This window comes from Grampus griseus, assembly GCF_964374135.1.
Source record: "Grampus griseus genome assembly, chromosome: 8".
Lineage (NCBI taxonomy): Eukaryota > Metazoa > Chordata > Mammalia > Artiodactyla > Delphinidae > Grampus > Grampus griseus.
The window spans coordinates 58,832,315-58,856,401 of record NC_139002.1 but is presented as its reverse complement, the minus strand read 5'-3'; the positions used below and the strand labels follow the sequence as shown (position 1 = coordinate 58,856,401).

At 52.1% G+C, this 24,087-nt stretch overlaps 1 protein-coding gene across 1 annotated transcript; it reads left to right on the top strand.

The window, feature by feature from the left end:
• Window positions 1-10,725: 10,725 nt before the first annotated feature.
• On the top strand, window positions 10,726-23,732 carry ATG16L2 (autophagy related 16 like 2; the record flags this gene model as incomplete). Its single annotated transcript, XM_082660229.1, has 18 exons — window positions 10,726-10,843; window positions 12,734-12,833; window positions 13,377-13,479; window positions 16,143-16,216; window positions 16,523-16,774; window positions 16,895-16,960; window positions 17,286-17,399; window positions 18,772-18,834; window positions 19,442-19,550; window positions 19,946-20,051; window positions 20,780-20,850; window positions 21,114-21,185; window positions 21,298-21,418; window positions 21,727-21,832; window positions 22,505-22,654; window positions 22,863-22,910; window positions 23,017-23,118; window positions 23,465-23,732. 18 exons carry the CDS (start codon window positions 10,726-10,728, stop codon window positions 23,550-23,552), a joined length of 1,863 nt encoding a protein of 620 aa, XP_082516355.1. The 3' UTR covers window positions 23,553-23,732.
• Between the last annotated feature and the right edge of the window lie 355 nt (window positions 23,733-24,087).

Sequence of the window (24,087 nt, the reverse complement as noted above, 5' to 3'; positions counted from 1 at the left end):
CCCCCATCACTCTTAGGAGACTGCACTCCCAGGCGTCACCGTCGCCTGGGACTCTGAGTTCTCTTACTGCTGTTCAAAAGAACTGTTTATAATAATGGAAATATTCTATAGCTGCATTGTCCAATAGGGTAGCGTCTAATCTGTGGCTACTGGACATTTGACATGAGGCTAAGTGCCATGGAGGAAGAAAAACTTTTACTGAGTTTATTTTTTAAATTCAATTAATTACTTTTAATTACATTTAAATAGCCACCTATGGCTAATGGCTACCATATTTGACAGCGGCACACTATACTAGACTAGACCTCTTAGTGTTCAATACCAACAATCACCTTCCCGCTTTGTGAGACCTGACAATTTAGTTTTCTTCCTACTGTTGACTAAAAGTAAGTACACCACCTAAAAGTTGAGAACTTTGTTTTATTCGCAGCCTTACTGAGGACTATAGCCGGGGATGGCAGCCTCTCAGATAGCTCTGAAGGACTGTTCCAAAGACGTAAGGGAGGAGCAAGGAGTTTTTCCTGAAAAAAACATGTAGTGAACATCCAAAGATTACTGCTAATCACACACAAGAAACCAGACATCTCCAGTTAATTGTTTTAGTGCCTATGCATGGGAAGATGCAAGAGTCTGGGCTCATTGAAATTATTCCTTTGGTATGCAACTTAACTATTTAGGGCTAGTATCCTGTTTTTCTCCATCCAGAATTCCCCTCAGGGTGCACCGTTCAGGGGTGCCTGCAGTGCCTGATGGCTGGATGGCAGGAAGCATTCTTTGTTTACTGACGTCAGGCAACACTGTTTTGTCCACACTGCCTACTCACTACACTTAGGCTTTGCAGATTCCACCTCCATTGTGTGTCCCTTGAAAACCTAAAAATTAGTTCAGACTGTAAAAATCTGCTGTGATGTTCATCAGGCTGGAATAACGGGCACAGATAAAGCCAGCTGCAAAATTAATAAGAAACAATATTTTCCCCAAGGATATACTGCAACTATAAAATGTCATAACAACCCCCTCCTTTGAGTGACTACTTCTTTCTTACCGAGCAACTTTGTTTTCTAAAATCATAGACTGTCAGAAATTTTGCTGTTTGAAATTATATAAGTAGGAATGAAACTCTTGCCTGGAGGAGTTAAATCACTAAAAGGACAGGATTTACAATCCAGGTGCAGAGACTCAGATAAGGGATTTCTAAACATATATTCCACATCTGCCTTAACTTTATTGTTTCCAAGGAAACAGGACCTTGAGTCCACTGAGCAGTCCAGACGCAGTTCTGCTTTGCTTTGAGCCATCAAAATATTGCCTCATTTAAATTTCACCTAATTCCACCTCTCTCTCAAATCCTATAAGAACTCTATTCCTTTGTGTTTGGTAGGACATCTCATTTTTCCTCTGATGTGTTGTCTTCCTCCTAGCAATGGGTCAATAAACCTGACTTCATTGGACTATGGATTTGTCCCTGGTGATCTTTGATTGGGTTGACACGCTGAAATACTGGTGTCATTCTGGTTCTATCACAGGCCCTCTCTTCACTCTGCGTACTCTCTTTGGATGACCTCATTCACTTCCATCCATAAGCTGATTCCCCAGTTTATGGTTTAGGCCTTTCTCTGGCCTCTGGGATGTCTGCTTCTGGTTCCTTAAACGCAGCGTATTTATTTATTTTTTGAAATTCATTTATGTATTTATTTTTGGCTGCGTTGGCTCTTCATTGCGGTGCGCGGGCTTCTCATTGCGGTGGCTTCTCTTGTTGCAGAGCACAGGCTCTAGGCGCACGGGCTTCAGTAGCTGTGGCTCGCGGGCTCCAGAGCGTAGGCTCAGTAGTTGTAGCGCACGGGCTTAGTTGCTCCGCGGCATGTGGGATCTTCCTGGACCAGGGCTCGAAACCGTGTCTCCTGCATTGGCAGGTGGATTCTTAACCACTGCGCCACCAGGGAAGCCCAAACTCAGTGTATTTAATACTGAATCTTTTTTTTTTTTTCTTTTGGCAACCACTCTTCACTGCTGTGTTCCAAGTAAGAACTAGGCACTGACGACCTCTGACCATGAGATGGTGGGACACTCCTCACCTGGGTCAGGTACCTCTTCACTCACTGTCCTCAAACGGCATCACACTGGATCAGCTGCTTTTCACATAGGTCAGCAGCCTAAAACTGTAGAAAGTTGGAAGGAATGATGGGCTGTAAGTGAAAAGCGGGTCTCAATTACTCTGCCCCTTTCTGCCCCCACCGCCCCCGAGCCCTTGATAATGGCTGGGGCCTCACAAAGGAGGCTGCAGAGGCGATCCCACCTGTCTCCCCCTCATCTCTCATGGTCTCCTCCCTAGAAGCTCTTCCAGTTGTGTCACCAGCTCATCCAGTCCCTAGTCCCTGCTAGTGCCTTGGGAATTTCATAGCCACCTATTTTCGCTGAGCCTGGTGGCTTTGCATAGGGTTGAGCTGTGGCCTGCCTGCTGCCCAGAGGGAGGTGAGTACTGTGGGAAGAAGCTTCCTCTTGGGCTGTGCTTGGTTTTCTCTTGAACACGGCTAAAACCAAATATACTTCAACATCTTGAGGATTTAAGTTCTTTGTGAAGGACCCTCTTGCCACTTTATTCCACCCCACCTCTGCCACATCTCATCTACCAAAGAATTTTCTATTCCTCTTATTCATATAACTTTGACCTGCCTTTTTGGAAAATGAGAAGAGGTCATCTTTCCTGCCCATTTCAAAGCATTGTGCACATTCGCCCATATTGAATGATGCCCAAATCACAAGTTTCTCTCCTTGGTGGGTGTAGTTTCAGTTCATCCCATTCCAAACACTGTTTTCACTTTAATGCAATAGTCAACAGTGCGTGCACGTGGTGTGTAGGGAAGGTTGGGGGTCCCAGGACCCCTTTAGCTACAGATGAACTCACTTCCCTCAAACCCCAAGCATTTTGACCATTTCATGCTTTTAGACTGTTTAATTTTTAGTTCTATATTATTTAATTTATAATCTTTGGTGGTCCATTGGTTATAGACATAAACAACTATTTAAAGAGAAGCATAAAAATAAACCTATAAATTTGTCTAAAGATGATTGTTGCCAGATTCTTGCATTTATCCAATCAAAATGTATACACGGCACATCCAGATGTCAATAAGACTGCAAAGCTACAGCTAGAAAAAAGAAAAAAAAAGTGGACGTGATGATCATACTTCATTTGGCTTTTCATGTTCCGAGAATAAAGCCAGCCCACTCTCCCCGGTATCATTTGTGAAAACTGCTTGCAAACAGCAGTCTGAACATTTAATCTCATCATTTAGAAACAAAACATAAACATTAGAAACAAAAAATAAACCTGTTGGATTTTAAAAAGTATTATGATTACTGTTATTTTATTTATTTTTGGGCAAGCCTCGAGACTTGCAGGATCTTAGTTCCCTGACCAGGGATCAAACCCGGGCCGCCTGTGGTGGAAGCGCAGAGTCCTAACCATTGGACCTCCAGGGAAGTCTAAAAAGTATTATGAAGTATTTCAGACATATATTTCCATGTTAGGACACACAGATCCAGCTTCTTCTTTGGATTGCATTGAATTCCACCTTGTGGATATACCATATATGTAACCATTCATCCTGTCATATACTGGAGTGCAACTGCTGGGGCCAAGGGTGTGTTTGAATGTGTGTGTGTGTAGTATGACCAAAGTGCCTTCCCAAGAGGTTAGCCCTGTTTACGTTCCCACCAGCAGGAATGATGGTTCCATTTCCCCTCACCTCTAAATATTAATAAATTTCTTAATTTTTACCAGTCTGATGAGTGAAACTTGACCTCTCAGTCATACTTTAACTTACATTTCACTAGTTTTGCATAGTTTTATTTTTTGTGGACCATTTGTTTTTCTTCTTCTGATAAAAGTCATTGCCCGTTTTTATACTGGGTTTTCTGTTCTTTAGTTGACTTGTGGAAGTTCTTTATATCTTCTGGATTTTACTAATTTGTTATACATGTCGCAAGTATTTTCTCCTCATCCATCTCTCTATCTGCCTCTCTTTTTACTTTGTGTATAGTGTCTTTTTACTTTGTATATAGTGTCCTTTCACTTTGTGTATACTAATCTCTCTATCTGTTTTCTCTTTTTACTTTGTGTATATAACATAAAAATTACCACTTTAACCATTTTTAAGTGTACAGTAATTCAGTGGCATTAATTACATTCACAATGTTGCACAGCCATCACCACTATTTCCAAAACTGTTTCATCATCTCAAACAAATTTTGAAAACATTATGTAATAACTACCTATTTCCTCTACACAGCCCCAGTAACCTCTAATCTACATTGTCTCCATGAATTTGAGTATTCTATATATTTTATATAAGTGGAATCATAAAATATTTGTCCTTTGGTATCTGACTTATTTCACGTAGTATAAGTTTTCAAGGTTCATACAAGTTGTAGCGTGTATCAGAACTTCATTCCTTTTTATGGCTGAATAACATTCCATTGTAGGTATAAACCACATTTTGTTTATCCATTCATCTGTTGATGGACACCAATTGTCTCCACCTTTTGTCTATTATGAATAATGTTACTATGAAATGGGCATACAACTATCTCTTTGAGTCCTTGCCTTCAGTAAATCTAGCAGTGGAATTGCTGGGTCATACAGTAGTTTACATGTTTAACCTTTTGAGAAACCATCAAACTTTTCCACAGCAGCTGTACCATTTTACATTCCCACTAGCAATGCCCAAAGGTTGTTCCAATTTCTTTCTTTCTTTTTTTTTTTAAATTAACTTTATTGGGTACAGTTGCTTTACAATGCTGTGTTAGTTTCTACTGTACAGCAAAGTGAATCAGCTATATGTATACATATATCCCTTTTTTTGGATTTCCTTCTCATTTAGGTCACCACAGAGCACTGAGTAGAGTTTCCTGTGCTATACAGTAGGTTCTCATTAGTTATCTGTTTTATACATAGTATCAATAGTGTATATATGTCCATCCATATCTCCCAATCCATCCAATTTCTTAACATCCTTGCCAATGCGTATTATTTTCTATTAAAACAATTTTTTTAAAATTATAGCCATTCAGGGCTTCCCTGGTGGCGCAGTGGTTGAGAGGCCACCTGCTGATGCAGGGGACACGGGTTCGTGCCCCAGTCTGGGAAGATCCCACGTGCCATGGAGTGGCTATTCCCATGAGCCATGGCCACTGAGCCTGTGCGTCTGGAGCCTGTGCTCTGCAACGGGAGAGGCCACAACAGTGAGAGGCCTGCGTATCGCAAAAACAAAACAAAACAAAACAAACAAAAAACTAAAACTAGAATTACCATATGACCTAGCAATCCCACTACTGGGCATATACCCAGAGAAAACCATAATTCAAAAAGACACATGCACCCCAATGTTCATTGCAGTACTATTTACATAGCCAGGTCATGGAAGCAATCTAAATGCCTATCGACAGACGAATGGATAAAGAAGATGTGGCACATATATACAATGCAATATTACTCAGCCATAAAAAGGAATGAAATTGGGTCATTTGTAGAGACGTGGATGGATCTAGAGACTGTCATACAGAGTGAAGTAAGTCAGAAAGAGAAAAACAAATATTGTATATTAACGCATATATGTGGAACCTAGAAAAATGGTACAGATGAACCGGTTTGCAGGGCAGAAACAGAGGCACAGATGTAGAGAACAAATGTATGGACACCAAGGGGGGAAAGCGGGGCTGGGTGGTGGTGGTGTGATGAATTGGGAGATTGGGATTGACATATATATACTAATATGTATAAAATATATAACTAATAAGAACCTGCTGTATAAAAAAATAAAATTCTAAAATTCAAAAAAAATCCTCAAATTTCCTGAAAGTAAAAAAAGATTTTGATAGTCATTGTTTAATTTTTTTTAAGCAATAATAAAGATGATGTGAAACTAAAAAAAAAAAAAGGAATGATGTAGATCTATGTAGTCTGATATGCAAAGTTCTGCAAGACATTGAAAATATAGTTACATAAAGAAGCAAATGTGGAACAGCGTGTAAATGCTACATGTGTGTTTATAGTCTCGTATATATATAAATATTTCTGAAAGGATACACACTAAATTGTTCATGGTGATACTTCTAGAGAAGGAGACTGGGACATTGGTGTGTATCAGCAATAATGATGCGTTCACACCGATTTTTCTCTTCCAGGGAACAGGGGAGACTACATTTTCCAGCCTTCCTAGTAGATGTGATCTCACCAACGAGGAGGTGGGCAGAAGAATGTGTCACTTCAGGTCCAAGGCAATTAAGTATCAGTGTGAATGTTCCCCCCCACCCCCACCCCTAACCTCTCTCCCATCCGAACAGTTGGGATCAAAGAACTCTGAGATGATGGAGATGCTGGGAGGAAGCAGCTTGGATCTGAGTCACTGTTGAAGGAGAATAGTACACCACATGGTCTACCCCACACTGGAATGTGAGGGAGACATACATTTTTGTGTTTTAAGCCACTGAGATTTGAAGGTTTATTTGGTACCACATATAGTGGATTAAAGATGGCCAGAAATTCTTTGACGATCCTTTCACTGAAAGCTGGGGTCTCTGTCCTTGAATCTGGCCTGGACTGGGACTGCTTCGGCCAGTAGAATGCAGAGAAAGTGATGCTGTGTAAGCTTCTGGGGTCAAGGCTTAAGAGACCAGTAGCTTTCTTGCTGTCTGTTGGAATGCTTGTTTTGGGATGCATCCTCTCAGAATCTAGCCACTGTGCTCTGAGAAACCTAAGTTATGTGGTGGGGCCACATGTAGGGCTTTCGTTTTCAGGTTTTCAGCTCGAATCCACCTTCCAGCCAACAGCCAGCATCTCCTGCTGGCTAAATAAGTGAGCCATTATTAGCGACCAACCCGGCTGAGTCTTCATATGATTCCAGTCCTGGTTGTGACTACGACCATGTAAGAGACTCAAAGCAAGAATCATCTGAGCTCAGGCAACACTCAGAATCATGAGAGCTATTAAGAAATAGTTGTATTAAGTAATAGATAACCAAAAGACCACTGAATAGGCTGTCCTATGCTAACCAATATGAAGGTGTGAAGTGAAGAGGCTCACTCTTATACTATTTGAATTTTTGGCTACGGGCATGTGATTTATTTTTCAGTTAAAAATGGTTACAATTTTGAATTCAAAACTTCTAAGTACTGAGTCATGAGAGCTGTTTTTGTGTGTGTGTGTGTGTATATATATATATATATATTTTTTTTTAATTTTATTTTTGGTTGCATTGGCTCTTCATTGCAGTGTGCGGGCTTCTCATTGAGGTGGCTTGTCTTGCTGCAGAGCATGGGCTCTAGGCACGCGGGCTTCAGTAGTTGTGGCTCGCGGGCTCTAGAGCGCAGGCTCAGTTGTTGTGGCGCATGGGCTTAGCTGCTCCGCGGCATGTGGGATCTTCCCAGACCAGGGCTCAAACCCGTGTCCCCTGCATTGGCACGTGGATTCTTAACCACTGTGTCACCAGGGAAGTCCTTGTTTTTGTATATTTTTGATAACAGCAACAGCAGTAAATATTTACTGATCACCTAGTCAGTTGATGCCAGGCCCTGTTCTAGGTGTTTGAAGACAGAGCTGGGATCAAGGCTGACTTGGTCCTAGCTCTGCTGAAGCTTCCAGCCTGATCGGAGAGATAGGCCATACACAACAAAACAAACACAGAAACATGATCCTTTCTGAGAGTGATAAGTGCTCCGAAAGGAACAACAACTGGATGATTTGTAGACATTAATTGGGATGGGAGCTATTTCAGATTGGGTGAACAGGGAAGGCCTTCTGAAATCTGACTTGTGGGCAGGAGTCAGTCCCTAAAAGTTCAGGAGGAAGAGCACCAGGAATAGGAAATAGCCAGGGCAAAGGTTCCACAGTAGGACTGAGTTTGGCAGTGATTTCAGTGCTGTGAATAAGGTTTTATCAAAGAGTAGAAAGAGGTAAGGTCAGACATGTGAGCAGGAGCCAGACCAAGCAGGGCCTTGAAGGCCACAGAAAAGGTTTAGGGATTTGCTTTGAATATGCTGAAAAGCCTTAGAAGGGTTTTAAGAAGAGTAACAAGAACTGATTTAGGCTTTTAAATAATCACTTTGCCTGCTGGGAGATGCCTAACCCAGGTGCAAGTTTCAAACTACATTCTAAAAACAGTAGGTCTTTAGGGCTTCCCTCGTGGTGCAGTGGTTAAGAATCCGCCTGCCAGTGCAGGGGACACGGGTTCGAGCCCTAGTCTGGGAAGACCCACATGCTGTGGAGCAACTGAGCCTGCGCTCTGGAGCCTGCAAGCCACAACTACTGAGCCCATGTGCTGCAACTACTGAAGCCCACGATCCTGGAGGCTGTGCTCTGCAACAAGAGAAGCCACCGCAATGAGAAGCCTGTGCACCGCAATGCTCGCCGCAACTAGAGAAAGCCTGCGTGCAGCAATGAAGACCCAAGGCAGCCAAAAATTAAAAAATAAATTAAAAAAAAAGAAATTTGCCTTCATATATTATGAATATTACCTAAAATTTTAAAAAGTGAATTTTATAATACAACTTTTCATATTTTTTCTTTTATAAATTTATTTATTTGGCTGCGTTGGGTCTTCATTGCTGCACGTGGGCTTTCTCTAGTTGCGGCGAGTGGGGGCTACTCTTCGTTGGGCTGCGGGGACTTCTCATTGTGGAGGCTTCTCTTGTTGCGGAGCACAGGCTCTAGGTGCGTCGGCTTCAGTAGTTGTGGTGCATGGACTCAGTAGTTGTGGCTCGCGGGCTCCAGAGCGCAGGCTCAGTAGTTGTGGCGCATGGGCTTAGTTGCTCCGTGGCGCATGGGCTTAGTTGCTCCACGGCACATGGGATCTTCCCGGACCAGGGCTCGAACCTGTGTCCCCTGCATTGGCAGGCGGATTCCTAACCACTGCGCTACCAGGGAAGTCCCAACTTTTCATATTCTAAAGATAAAAAATAAATATTTTTAGCCAAAATCAAATACTTCTTTATCATATACTATCGAAAAATGACAAAATTATTTTAAATTTCCTAGGAGTGTTTTGTGAGTCAGAAAAGGGTTAGGAAACCCTCATCCCAATATGACTCTCCAACTGAGAGAAATAACGCCTCTGTGCCTCACAGCAATAACATACCCTTCAATGTGCACAACCTAAGCTCCTATGATGGTGTCCCCAGGCACCTGCAAGTCAGTCAGTCCTAAAGGGAATTTATCACTGTCGTCAACTGGCCCTGAGCCTCCAGTGGGTACCATGCCCTTCTCCTGGGCACACCTTCTAGTTAATGTTAACACCCACCACCCACTCCTTCAATAGACAGGCTAGGCTTGGGCTGGGGCTGAGGTCAGAGAAGGCTTAACTCAGTGCAGGTGCAACAAAGTTTTTCTGGAGGAGGTGACCTATGAGTAGGAGCCAGGCCCACTAGAGGGAAAGATGTTCCAAACAGCAGACATAGCATGTGCAAAGGAAATGAGGGTCAAAGACAGTGGCACAGGGGGTACTGAGCTCAACTCATTGTGGTTTCAGAGCAGAGCAGGGTACACGCTCCTGCGGTGTCACTGGCATTTACAGCTTTCCAAGACCTGTGACCCATCCCCATCTGCATTTCAACAAACCTGTCACCTCCATGGCTTGTATGGCTCCAGCGAATCTCTCCTTTCATTCGTCACACCATCCTGTCTGCAGCTCTGCACAGGGGTCTTGCTGGAGGCAGTTTTGTCACAGTTCCCTGCAAACCCACGATTCACTGTCAAGTGTACCTGTAAGAGATGCTGCTGCTCTTCCAGAGGCCGCCCAAATAGAGTGATCGGTTGAGCCCTGTCAGGGTTGCTGATACTGGGTTGCAGGCCAGCTCAGCCATCCACTCCTGTGCAATCTCAGGCAAGCCTTTTCTCCCCTCTAGGCCAGGGGTTTGCTGGATGAAATCAGCTGCACTCCTTCACTCTCAAGGTCCTAAATTTTCTGCGACGAACTGGACCCTAAAACCTTGCTCCCCACAAGGGCAGTTCTGCCTCCCGTCCTTCCAGGCTCGAATCTGCTGGAAGTTTTTATGCCCTCGAACCTCTGCATTTGTTCTTCCAGCTGCCTGGAATCCGTTTCTCTCTCCTCCTGGCCAATGCCTATTGCCTCCCTTACGACCCAACTCAGTGCCATCACCTCCGCAAAGCAGGGCCTCCTCCCTTCAGTCCCTTCCTCTTCCGTGCTTTCTTATCTCGCTGTCATACATTGTCTGCCTTGTGTCTGTGTCGTCTCCCCTCACCGATCTTGAAGGACTCGAGGGCAGGGTCCGGGTGTGAGGGGGGGGGTCTCCAGGTGCCCGGTTTAGAGAGCCGCCTGGTCCAGAGTGTCTGTTACTGTTGACTTCAGTCGGGGCGCGGTGGGGTTAAGGAACACAGGCTCCGGAGGCCCCGCCTGCGGAGCGCGCCAACAGGCGAGGGGGAAGCCGCCCCGGAGGCTCCGACCTCGCTCCTCGCTCTCTGCCCCGACAGCGATAGGAGACCCCACTCATGTGAGAGTTTTTGTGGGATCCGGGTGGTCTAGAGCCTGGGGCGGTTCCCCCCCACATTTTCGTTCCGTTCTCCCCCCCAAGACCACTCTTAGTACAATCCGGGGATTCCCCGCCGCTGCCCGCCCCCTGACGTCACGGAGTCCCCTTGGAGCCCCGCCCCTGCCCGGCCGCGCCTCCTTGGGCGGGGGGAGCGCGCGGTGCAGGCGGGAGAGGGCGGCCATGGCGGGGCCCAGCGACCCCGGCGTCCCCGCCGCCCGCTGGAAACGCCACATCGTGCGGCAGCTTCGACAGCGAGACCGAACGCAAAAGGCCCTCTTCCTGGAGCTGGTGCCGGCCTGTGAGTGCAGTGCGTCCCGGGGCCGTCGAGGGCATAGGGCTCCGGCGCGGGGAAGCATTTGTCTGGCCCCTCCGTCTGTGACCCAAGTGCCCCGACGCCTTTTCGCCTCCGAAGCCTGGGGCTTGCTGGACTCGCTGTCTCTTACGCGCTATCTCCGACTAGCCAGCGTTCCTGCCCTTTCCCGTCCAGGCTCTGCTCAGAGCCCCCTCCGGGACGGAGCTCCCTCCTAGTGCCCCTGCTATTGCTCGCCCCTCTGGGCCTGGCTCTGCCTTCCAGCGGCTGGGCTTCCTGTGCACGGCTTCATAAGCGAATGTTGGATTTTTAGGGTCTTTTAGACTTAGCCTTCTTGGGCCGTCCCCGGGGTAGAGCCTGGTCAGTCCATTTGGTCCCCATAAGCACAGTGAAAGATCTCGGGGCTGTCCAGAGCAGCTACTTTTAAACTCTGAATCTCTAGGGAGGCAGTTCAGAGTCTGAGGCTCTGCCACTGATAGGTGATCCTGGCTCAGGTTTTTGGAGCATCTCTGTGCCCAACCAACCCCAGCCTGAGGGAGAAGCAGGGGAATTCAGGCTGCGGAGGGAGGTGGCTGAGCCTGGGGAAGTCAGATTCTCATAGTGTTTCTGCGGAGCTGGTCAGGAAGGGGTATGGCAGTTCGAGCCAGAATGAACAGGTGTGCACCTGTGTGTAGCACCTCTGGTCATCTGAGATTGTATGTTTGGGGGTTAAAAGTCTAATCACAGTCCCTCCAGCTCCATCACTGGTCCTAATCTTGGCTGCTGCTTAACCATCTCCCCACAGCCCCACAACTGAATTTGTTGCTCTTGTCCTGGGAGATTTCTTTGCAGCCTTCTGGGCTGCAGGTCCTCTCCGTTCAGGTATATGAGGCCAGCCCCCTGCCTCTAGGCAGCCTCACTTCTCCACTGCTCTGATGGACAATGGAACAGTCCAATTTGAGGGAGTCACCCCCATCCCCTGGGAGCTGCACATCTGTGGGACTGGAGTGATCCTGGAGGGCTGAACTCAGAGACACTGGAAGTCCAGTCTTCTCTGTGGTCTTGGGCAGGTCATACCCCTAAGCCTCCTATTTCTCACTCATAAACTGGACAAAATGGCATCTTCTTTAGATTTGCTGGGGGTGAGGGTGGGGCAGAGCAATTCCCTGAGGGTTGGGGTGGGGTTTTGTGTGAGAACAAGGCCAGCAACCTAGGTGACCGACCTAGGTGACCTAGGTGACTGGTAGCGGACAGGAATAGGGAAAGGAGCTGAGGAGTTAGGCCTGGGCTTACCATCTCTACCCTACCTGGGCCTGGTGAGAAAAGAGGAAGTGACCATGGGTGGGGGTGGAGAGGCTGTATTACAGGGTCTGTAGCAGAAACTACCAAACTCAAGGACTTTCTGTTCTGGCCTTGGGGAAGACTTACACCAACCCTGGGGAAGTCAGGGTTGTTTTTTAGCCCAGAAAGAGCCCCTGGAAGGGAAGTATCTTGCCAAAGACCACAGGCTAGTGGAGCTCAGTTTGTTTCATCGCTCTCTGGGGACAGGCCCCGCCCTGGGTATCAACCCCTGGCCCCTTCCTTCCCTTGAGAACCTCAGCAGGCAGTACCCAGCCATCTCCTTCCCCTGCAGTGGTCGTCCTTCTGTGTCCCTGGGAGAGCAAGTCTTCTCCTGGGAGGGCCTGGGGGCTATGCTCTTAGAGGGTGTGCAAGGGCTGGAGGTCCTGATGGAGCTGCACAGACACCCCTCAGGCAAGGGCAGAGCCCAGCCTGCCAGTAGCTCCCCATTCTGCATCCCTCGGCTCCTGCAGCCCTCCCAGCCAGAGAGGTAACTTGTATGCCTAGAGTCTCCTGGAAAGAGTCTGTCTGTGCTCCAGGCTCACCTTTTTGCACCCACAGATAACCGTCTCCTAGAGAAAGCGGAGCTGCTGGCCCAGTTCTCAGACAAGCTGCAGCCAGAGCCCACCGATGTCACTCGGGCTCTCCACCAGGGCGGCTGGTGAGTGTTTGTATTTGTGGTCACAATGGGCTTCCTGTGCCTGGGCCCTGCCCCCAGTGGCTATTCGGGGTTCATTCTCTCCCAGGCACCTCATTGGCCCTTGGCTGCTGCCCAGGGGAGGGGGAGGCAGGCTCTCCAGCCTTCCCCCCGGGCCAGCTGCTCAGAATGTCCGTCTCTCTGCATTTGTCCTCCCACGCCCACACACCTCTGTCTTTTTCTGTTTGCCACCTGATGCCTACAGAAAGGGCACAATGCCACCTATTCCAAAGAGGGAGCGAAGATGAGAACCAGGAATGGGTTGGGGCTCAGAGTTGGGAGGTGCTTCTTGAGGGGGGTCCTGGCCTGGGAACTCCAGGCCTGGGGGAATCCAAGAGCAGACGTTCCCGGGCGGCTCTAGTTTCTGGAGACTTGCTCTTTCCTGTACTGACTTTCTGGCTCCCACCTTCCTCAGGAAAAAGTTCACGGCTCTGGTTTCAGACTGTTCGTGTGTATCCTCTGGCTGAATGGAGGGACAATGAACACCGGTCTCTGATTGGTTGACAGGGAGGAGGAGTCAGAGCCTGACTCAGACGGAGTCCCATCACCAGCAGCTCTGAGGGTGAAGTGGCAAGAGGAAGAGGAGGGGCTCCGGCTGCTGTGTGGAGAGGTAGGCTGGGCAGGGGGCTGAGAGAGAACGGGGTGGGCCCAGGATCCAGGACTCTGGGGCTGGGACATGTCATCCAAGGGAGTCAGCAAGTGAGGGAGATTCCAAAGTCCAGTGCCTTGAGGCCAGACAGGGGTCAGAGTGCTCTCTAGCTTGGCCCTGGCAGCCCAGGATGAAGTGGGCTCCAACAGCAGCGGGAGGAAGTGCAGTGAGAGCTCAGGGAGGGGTGTGTGAGGGATGCAGGAAACAGGCAGCCTCTGTTCCCCCTTCTGGATGGTCCAGCCTGCTCTGCTCACCACTTGCCCTGCAAACCTCAGGGCCCAGTACCAGCTGACACTCAATACACATTTGCAGACCAAAAGTAAGGTGGTCCATCTCCATGGCAGGGTGTGCTAGCTCCACCTGCCACTGCTTCCCCCCGCCCCTGCACCATGGTGTCTCTTGGCTTCTGGTTCACCACACTCTCCTGGTTTTCCTCTCACTTATGTAGCTGTTACTTCTGAACTTCCTTCTCTGGCTACTTTCCCTCCTTTTTAACTCCCTCCCTTCAGATGTGGGTGTTCTTTGGAGCTTGGGTGGGTTAACTGACTCCTAAGGACTTTCTGTTTGCTAACTCCCAGACCCATCTCTAGCTCAGCCTTCTCTTATGAGCTCCAGACTCTCTTGCTCAGCTGCTTTTTGGACTTCACACCTAAAATCAGACTAACCATCGCCCCTGTGATTATATGGCCAACACCACGTTGAGAACGCTGGGCTAAGCGTTACTTCAGCTAATCCTCTGCAACTTTATATTTCAGAGGAAACGAAAGCTTAGAGAGCTGGAGCCAGGATTTGAACTCTCTCCCGCACAAATCCCCTTTCTGTGATCTCCATTCATTCTTTCAACAAATATTTATTGACAGTCACTATATCCAAGGCATAGGCAATGCAGCAGTAAACAGGACCTGGCCCCATGGAGCTTCCAGTCCACTGGAGGAGGCTGAGGGGCCAGTAAGCACCTACCTAGTTACCACATGCCAAGTCCCTTGCTCAACTAATGTGTATTTGGGGCTATGAACCTAGTGGTAGCCTCTCCCTCAGAGCCCCTGTTGTAGTTGCAACTCTACATTTGAGAGGTGATTCTCAAAATCTGAGCCCCCTTCTGGGCTGTGAGAACCCCGAGAACTGGGATGCCTTTGGTTTGCCTCCATTGTATCCCTGGGGCCTGTCTCCACAGTCCATGCTACTGAATATTTGTAGACTAGGTGATAAATGAGATAGATCATCCCCCCCTCCACTGGTAGTCACCAGGCTGGAAACCCAGGGACACCTCTAACCCCTAGCAGCCTTCCATCCTGAGCTAGTCACCAGCTCATGGATCCTGCCTCCAAATCCATCAACTTCCATTTTTTGTGCCCTGTCTGCCTGGTCCAAGTTACTCTCATTCCTTGCTGGACCACTCCTCTTTTGGCACCCCCATCCATTCTCCATTCTCTACTCAGAGTGATTTTTTTTTTTTTTTTTTTTTGGCTGTACGCGGGCCTCTCACTGTTGTGGCCTCTCCCGTTGTGGAGCACAGGCTCCAGACGCGCAGGCTCAGCGGCCATGGCCCACGGGCCCAGCCGCTCCGCGGCATGTGGAATCCTCCCGGACCGGGGCACGAACCCGTATCCCCTGCATCCACTGCACCACCAGGGAAGCCCAGAAGCCCAGAGTAATATATTTTAATAATAAAAATGATCTCCAGGGCTTCCCTGGTGGCGCAGTGGTTGAGAGTCCGCCTGCCGATGCAGGGGATATGGGTTCGTGCCCCGGACCCACTGACCCCTCAGTTCTGTGGTTTCCCCAGCTCTTGGCTCTCGGATGAAGGACTGTTCAGTGGGGCGGGGGACAGATGAGATGACGCTCACCCCCACTCTGGGGCTGGGGGCAGCTCTGGTATTCAGTCTGGGCCTGGCGCTCCCACAGTCCATTCCTGTTAGCCTGTGTGCCTCTGCTCAGAGCTCCTTCTTGCTCTCTGGGATCTACGCTTGGGTAGGCCAGGGCTTGGAGAGGTGGGGAAAAGAACACACATCCCTTGAACCCTTCCTATACCCCAGCGCTTTACTTGGAGCATGTTAGGTGGCCTGGGTTCAGATCTCAGTTCTGCTGTGTGACTTTGGGCAAGACACTGAACCTCTCTGTGTCAATGTCCTCATGTGTAAAATGGGGGAGAATGGCAGTTCCTACCGGATTAAAAGAGTTAATACTGTAGAGTGCTCGGAATAAGACCTAGCACACTTAAGTGCTATAGAACCAATCATCATTATTTGAGATACTGTTCCTTATAGTAATTCCGTGTTACCCAGTGAGGTAAGCACAACCATTCCCACTGGACAGGTGAAGAAACAGAGCTGGTTTAGAGCAGTTAAATGACTACCCCGGGTCACAGAGAATATAAGTGGCACTGCCAGAATTGAAACTCGGGTGTTAGGCTTCAGAGCCTAAGGCCCTTCCGTTGATCCCTGAAACAGCAGTGCATTCCTGTGCTTGGTGCAACGCCTGTCTGCGCCTCAGCTTTCTCTTGAGCTAGGGGGCGGGTGAGAGGAGAGGCAGACCCCGTCCTACTAGCCTCTCGGCCAGAGAGGGGCTGGAGGCCCTGCCCAGAGGCACCCATGCCTACCTGTCCGGCCCCTCCGCCGCTGCAGATGGCCTACCAGGTGGTGGAGAAGAGCGCAGCCCTGGGCACCCTGGAGTCACAGCTGGGGGAGCGGCAAAGCAGGTGAGGCGCGGGCGGTGCGAGAGGGGGCCCCCCCCCGCGCACCTTGGGGAGGCTTGGGGCCATCACTGCCAGGGGGAGGGGACAGGGTCACCCCGCGGGTCTCCGGAAGGGCCCGACAGCTTTCCCACGTCCTCAAACGTCCCCCAGGCCTGTGGCTGGTCGCAGAGGCCAGGAACTGCAGGACTGCGAAGGCTTGGTCGGAGACGTGGCTTAGCCGGCCGGCTGGCCGCGTGGCCAGGGGCAAGTTTGTCCCAGCTCCAAGACTGGTTCCCCAGGGCGGTGATGGAGGTTCTCCGCGTTCTCCAGGCTGGCAGCTCTGGAGGCCCGCGTGGCGCAGCTGCAGGAGGTGCGGGAGAAGGAGGAGGGACAGGTGCATGCGCGGCGCGCGCTGAACGCGGCACAGCGGGCGGCCTATGAGGCGCTGCGCGTGCACGTCGGGCACCAGGAGGCGGCTCTGCGCAGGCTCGAGGAGGAGGCACGCGACCTGCTGGATCGGCTGGTGCGGCGCAAAGCGCGCGCCGCAGCCGAGCGCAACCTGCGCAACGAGCGCCGCGAGAGGTGAGAGCGCTGGGCCCGCCCTTCGGGGACGTGAGTGGTGGCGTGGCCTGCCGGGGAGGGGCCGGCCCCGCCTTCCGGGCACGGGAGCGACCCGACTCTCAGGAGGTTTTTCTGTCCCAGGGCCAAACAGGCGCGGGTGTCCCAGGAGCTGAAGAAGGCAGCCAAGCGGACAGTGAGCATAAGCGAGTAAGAATGAGGATGCGCCTGAGACCTGCCTGCCGAGGCTCTGCCGCGGGCTCTGCCCCGTGGCCGCTACAGTTCTACCCCGCCCCCACCTGCCTGCGGCCACCGGTGCACCTTACTGCAAGTGTGCACAGCCGCGGTGCCGAGGCCCCCAGGCAGAACGAGCCCAGGACACGTGCAGACACGTGTGGTCGTAGGAGCCAGCACCTGTGCCTGCCACACGTGCGTCCACGGGGACACCCTCATCTCTGGGTCTGCACATCCTCACCGTGGCGCGGAGGGGCTGGCCTGGTCCCTTAGCCATTCTGAGCTTAATTCTCTCCCCCAGGAGCCCAGACACATTAGGCGATGGGATCAGAGAGGAAGCAGACACTCTGGCTCTGGCAGCTGAGCCAGCGTTCCTGGAGAGTGAGGCTGGTGAGAAATGGAAGAGGCCCTTCAGGTGAGCACTGTCCCACAGCTCTGAGCTGGGTCCCATCCCAGAGTCTTCCTCTAGGACCTTGGGCCAGCTCTTGGGTTGAGAGGGGGCTTGAGAAGAGACTGGGGTACAGCTTGGACCCCAGGACAGATCTGACCTCCAGTGCCTGGAGCCACTTAGGGTCAGTGCCGCCTCCGGGACCCCAACCTCTGTCCTCACCCCCTTTTTCTCCTTACCAGGACCAGAGCTCTGGGGGTGGGATGTCAGGCTGGTGAAAGGGTGTGACCAGGAGGGAACCTGTTGGCAAGGTCCAGGGTTCAGCTGTCACAGGCATGTGTGTGCATACACAGGGATGTCAGAGCATATGTGTGTACAAGCTTAGGTAAGCGTACCTGAATGCCTGTGAAGCATGTGTAGATGGGAGCTCATATGGGTGGGACCTGATTGAGGCTTCAGTCCTTGGATGCCCCTCACCCCCAGTCTGCCCCGTCTGTCTTGATTTGCCTGGCATTGAGACTGCCCTCCCCGCATTCCCCAGCCTGTAAGCTCTCCTCCAGTCCTTTCATTTTTTTAAATTTTTAAAATATTTATTTTTGGCTGCATTGGGTCTTCGTTGCTGCGCGTGGGTTTTCTCTAGTTGCGGCGAGTGGGGGCTACTCTTCGTTGCGGTGCGTGGGCTTCTCATTGCGGTGGCTTCTCTTGTTGCGGAGCACAGGCTCCAGGTGCGCGGGCTTCAGTAGTTGTGGCACGCAGGCTCAGTAGTTGTGGCTCACGAGCTCTAGAGCGCAGGCTCGGTAGTTGTGGCACACGGGCTTAGTTGCTCTGCGGCATGTGGGATCTTCCCAGACCAGGGCTTGAACCCGTGTCCCCTGCATTGGCAGGCGGATTCTTAACCACTGCACCACCAGGGAAGCCCCTGCAGCCTTCTCTTGCAGGTCGCTGGTGTCCAGGCCTCAGGGTAGTGAAGGAACCCTGGGGAGGGGCATGAGATGCAGTCCCCAAAGCCTTAGCCCTGGCGGGCCAGGTCATCTCAGGACACATGATCTCCTGGGTATTTTTGGGATCTAGGTTTCCCAGCCCCTGCTCCCAGCCTTGTGCTTTCTCAGCCTGGGGGCACCTTCACCCCCTTCCATAGGCCCCAGCTCAGCCTCCCATGAAATTTTGTTGGGGGGCACTTGGGTGGTGAGGCAGGTCTTAACCATCATGGTGAAACTGGGAGACTTCATTCCAAATCCCTCCCTTCCTCCATCTTCCTGGGACTCCTCTGGGTCATCGTGCTCTCCTGGCCTTGGAGGAGCAAAGTTCTTGTCCAGGCTCAAGAGTGTAGGGATGAATGACTGCTGTCTGCACAGCCACCGGCCAGTCCCTTAGCACATCTCTCTCAATTCTGCCCCAGGTCTGCCTCCGCCACCTCCCTGACGTTGTCCCGCTGTGTGGATGTGGTGAAGGGGCTTCTGGAGTAAGTGTGTGTGTGCACCAACATGTGTGTGAAGGTGCTGGGCCCCTTGGATGCGTGTGTCAGGCTCCTGGAGCCCAGGCTTGGGCTGTGTATGTGTCTCAGTGTGTCCTTCCGTATGTTGCCCAGCACTCTGTGTGTGAGTCTCTGCTGAGTCCCAGAGGCAGGAGCTGGGTGCATGGCCTCATTCCCAGCCCCTGCCTGGCTATCTTCCAGGCTCTGGCCCTCATCCTGGGTCATCACAGGGGACCAAAAGCTCCAGCCTGAGGCCAGAAAGGAGCTACTACTCATTTGGGAAATGGAGGTTCAGAAATGTCAGGGATTCGTTCAGGGTCACAGTGCCAAGCAGTGGCCAGGCCAGGACTGAAACCCTGCTCCGAGGTTTCTCTGCATCCACCACCAACCCTGCCCTGCCTGTGTGCCTGTCTTGGTGCCCCTACTGTCTCCACATTGACTCCTGGGTCAGAGGCTGGTGGGGACCGTGCCTGCTGCACCTCCTGGCCATGTTCTGCTGCCTTCCGTGTCTGCTTCCTGTTGTTGCTGCTTCAGGAGAGCTCGAGGCTCCCGTGTCAGAGGCCTTGCTGAATGCCCTCCTGACCCCCTCCTGCAGTTTCAAGAAGAGGAGAGGCCACTCAGTTGGGGGAGCCCCTGAGCAGCGATACCAGAGCATCCCTGTGTGTGTGGCCGCCCGACTTCCTACCCGAGCTCAGGATGTGCTGGTAAGGAGGAGCTGGGCCAAGTGCATGGGGTACGATATGGGAGTGCAGGTCCCAGGAGTGGTCCAAGGAGGCTGGGGAAGCAAGGATGGGCCCCTCACTGGGAGCAGGAGTTTTCCTCCCACAGCTTGTGGTGGGAGCCCTTCGGCATTTTATAATGAGGGAGAGACAGGAGGCCGGGAGACCAGGAGGCCAGGTAGTGGAGTATTGGGAACATGGCGGGAGGCTGCTGCAGGGGTCCAGTCAGAGGTGATGAGCCCTGGTGGGGCTGAGTTTGAAACTCAGTGTTCGAACAGAGACCTGATGTGTGCAAGAATGCGTGACAGAGAGCTGTGCGCGTGAGCAAAGAGGTGTGTGTGGCAAGGACCAGGGGCACCGACCTCCCCTTTTCCCCACAGGATGCCCACCTCTCCGAGGTCAATGCTGTTCGTTTTGGCCCCAGTAGCAGCCTCCTGGCCACTGGAGGGGCTGACCGCCTCATCCTCCTCTGGAATGTCGTGGGAGGTGAGGGTCCCTGCCCACAGGCCAGCCTCACCTTCAGCTTGCTCCTTGGTGGGAAGGGTCTTGAGTCTTTGCGTTTCCTCACCTGGGACATTCTTGTGGGCAGCAGCAAGAGTTCTGGGCTCACTGCTCCTAAGAAGGGCGGAGCCTCCCACTTCCTGAAGTCGAGGCCTGCGGGGTGGGGAGGGCTGAGCTCAGATGGTCCCTGTTGGGGTGGTGGAGGCACCATGTCACGAGGTTCTACAGGGACAGGCCCTTGAGGAGCAGGTCCCTTGGGCCCCCCCACCAGGCCACCTCCTCTTCTAGTGCCACTGAGCCCTCAGAACTCAGTCGTGAGGCAGATGTTAGCTATCTACTCTGTGTTCTGTAGCGGGGGGTGTACTGGGGAGTGAGAGCTGGCTCCCAGAGGCTTCCTGGAGGAGGTGAGTCTCCAGCTGGCCTGGCTCTGGCTTGCCGTGTGACCTAGGGACAGTCCCTTCTCTCTGGTCTTTTCCAGACATCTGCGAGATGACCTGCAGCCCCCCGGGGCCCTCTGCTGGCAGTTCAGGAAGGTGCAGCCTCCAGCTAGACCCCCCACCCACCCCCCAACCCTGGCCGCTCCCCCAAGAACAGGCCCAGCACTTCTGTTCTCTAATTTAGGAGAGATTCATCTTCCCACTCACAGTCCAGGCGCCTCTGTTTCGTGAGATTAGTGACTTCACTTCACTTGTCCCTTCTCCTGGTCCCCCCAGGGCGCCTGGAGGCCAACCAGACCCTTGAAGGAGCTGGCGGCAGCATCACCAGTGTGGACTTTGACCCCTCGGTGAGAGGACCTGGGGGGCATAGGATGTCCCTCCCCCAGTTTCCACACTGGGCAGGTGGGGGCTTTGGGGCCTGAGGGAACATCACGGGTATCCTAGAGCTCCTACACAATCCTCCTCCCTGGGCCTCGATTCTCCCCTGCCTACCTGGGTGACCTGGGCTGGGGGAAGCTCTGAGGCAGCCCTGACCCTAGCTCTCTGGCCTGCAGTTGCCTCTGGCCAGGCCCAGGTTCAGGACCTATCCTTTCCCCTCCTATCTCCCCAGGGCTCCCAGGTACTGGCAGCTACTTACAATAAGGCCGCCCAGCTTTGGAAGGTTGGGGAGGCACAGTCCAAGGTGAGGCCTGACTGGGGAGGCAGCCTGGGGGTCAGGGGTCATGCCTTGGGCCTGGAGGGGTTTGTTATGGGGTCTTGGCCATACCCTTGATGCATATCTGGGATGGTGGCAGGAGACACTATCTGGACACACAGACAAGGTAACAGCTGCCAAATTCAAGCTAACGATGCATCAGGCGGTGACCGGGAGCCGGGACCGGACAGTGAAGGAGTGGGACCTCGGCCGAGCCTACTGTGAGGCCCAACCCTCCCCTTTCCCGATGGCCAGGACCCTGCCAGGCTATGGGGGACCTCAGCCTGCTCTCTGGGAGTGGCTTCAAGATTTACAGGCATTTGGCCCCTCTTCTGTCCCCCCATCGATGATGCTTTCCCTGGTTTCTAGGTGACCTCAGGCTTTGGGCTGGGAAACAGGGGACCTGGGTTATAGTTTTGGGAGGACACCTTACCTCTGGGGCTTCTGGGCCTCAGCTTCTCCATACATCCAGTGGGTTGGCTCCTGATAACCCTTCTCTGAGGCTGGGGCTCTACTCCTTGGTCCCTAGGTTCCAGGACCATCAATGTCCTTTCCTACTGTAACGATGTGGTGTGTGGGGACCATGTCATCATTAGTGGTCACAATGACCAGAAGATCCGCTTCTGGGACAGCAGGTGATAGGCGCAGGCTGTGGGTAGTGGAGGTGGGGGCAGGGCTTCTGTATTCTCTTCCTTTTTCTAGCCATGGAGCTGCTGAGGGTACCTTGGGGAAGCGAGGCTCTGGTGGCCTCTGTGCTGGGCTCGGCCCCTTGAAGGCTCAGCTGCCCTTGGAGACCTGTCTCCTTCTTATTGGCCCTCGGTCCAACCAAGGGACCCTGCCTGGGTCTTGCCAACCAAGATGGAGAATCTCTTTTTTCCCATATAATCACCACTTTTTAGTCAAAAGGAACAAAAGTTATATTGTTTTCTGAGCCTAAGAGCCCAGCATTAGGCTTGAATGGTTTATAAAAGCCAGTGCTGGAACCAGTGCCAGAGCCAGTGCCAGGCCTGCCTCAGGCTGCTTCTTACTCATCTGCAGAGATTGCCTTTTGAAACCCTTTGCACTCTCTTTCACATATTTAAAGACAGACTTGCATTGCTTCCCCGCCCCCACCCCCAGCACTTATTTTAGTGACCCAAGGGTTTAGTAAGTTCCTGATAGAAGGGGCTGGCTGCAGGGGGAGGTTAGTTGTCAGCCTTGGCCTTAGTGGCCTGAGACCAGGGGGGGCCTCTGGACTTCGTTAGTCTGTCAGGAGCACCTTGTCAGGGTGGCTGCTGCTCATCCTCGCCTTTGTCCCTGCTCCTCAGGGGACCCCGCTGCACCCAGGTCATCCCTGTGCAGGGCCGGGTCACCTCCCTGAGCCTCAGCCACGACCAGCTGCATCTGCTCAGCTGTTCCCGAGACGACACGCTCAAGGTCATCGACCTGCGTGTCAGCAACGTCCGCCAGGTGTTCAGGTACCTGCTTTGTGCCCACTGGTCCTGTGGCTTTGGCTGTGGCAGCCGGGCCTTGTCCCCTGTAAAAGGCCCGTCAGCGGGGGGCCCTCCCTGGAGGCCCCTCTGGATCAGGGCCTGGTGAGGTGGCCAAGCCCTTGCCGGAGAGAGGAAGCTCCGTAAGTTCCTGGCTGAGCCACCTCCATCCTGACCCGACCCTGTCTGTTCTCAGGGCTGATGGCTTCAGGTGCGGTTCTGACTGGACCAAAGCTGTGTTCAGGTGTGTCCATGAGAGCACAGCACCCATGCCTGAGTGTGTCCCATCTGTCTGTGTCTCTGTCCTTACCTCTAATCTCCTCTCTCTGGCTGTGCTGTGGCCCCTGCAGCCCAGACAGAAGCTACGCACTGGCAGGTTCCTGGGATGGAGCTCTTTACATCTGGGATGTAGACACTGGGAAACTGGAGAGTAGCCTTCGGGGACCCCATTGGTGAGCACGGCCACTGCCCACCCACCTGCCCACCCCAGCCCCAGTACCCCACCCCCGGCCCTGCCCCAGTCCTGCTAAGCTGATTCCAGGTCCTGACATGCTGGGCATCCTGGAACCCCCAGCCCTTGTCCCGTACCTTCCATTCCCTGCCCCCCCACCTGAGCCCTTCATAGTTCACAAGGTGTCTTCCCATGTGCACCTGGGTCTGCTCTCACCACAGCCCTCTGAGCCCATTTTACAGGTGAGGAGATGGGCTCAGAGAGGGCTTCAAAATGCCCAGGTCCAGTAATGAGGGGCAGAGCCCAGCAGTGGACGCCCCCTGAAGCCTGCCTCTCCCTCTCCTCAGCGCTGCCGTCAATGCCGTGGCCTGGTGCTACTCTGGGAGCCACGTGGTGAGCGTGGACCAAGCCAGGAAGGTTGTGCTCTGGCACTAGTGCCACGACTCCCCTGCCTGAGCTGGAGCTCTAGTCCAAAGCCTGAAGCTGGAGGACAGCTTCCCACTGCCCCAGAGGCTCCAGGGCCAGTAGGGGTGCAGGGATGGGGGTGGCATTTAGTGGGTAAGAAGGCCTGGCAGGACCTGGCCTGTTTGTTTAAAAACAAAGTGTGGGTTGGGGGGGATTACTGTATTGTTTTTTTATCTCTGGCAAAAGTGGAAAAAAATTACATTTAAACTGGCGTCTGCTTGCCTCTTTGCAGCATTCAGGGAACAGGGAAGCCTTTGGGTGGAGGCTCAGGGAGACCCAGGCTGGGCTCCCTTTCCTCCCCCGCCGCACAGAGCTGGGCAGAGCTGGCCCGCCTTCTGTGCTGACAGCATGAAGAAAGGGCCAGAGGCAGCAAAGGACAGTGGCTTTTGGAGCAGTGGAAATTTCATCCTCGGTCTAAGCTGGTCCTGGTCCTTGGGCCCTTCTGTTTCAGACACCCAGAGTAGACCGAGGCTGAGGAGGGGCCGTGTGAATTCTGAGGAGGGAG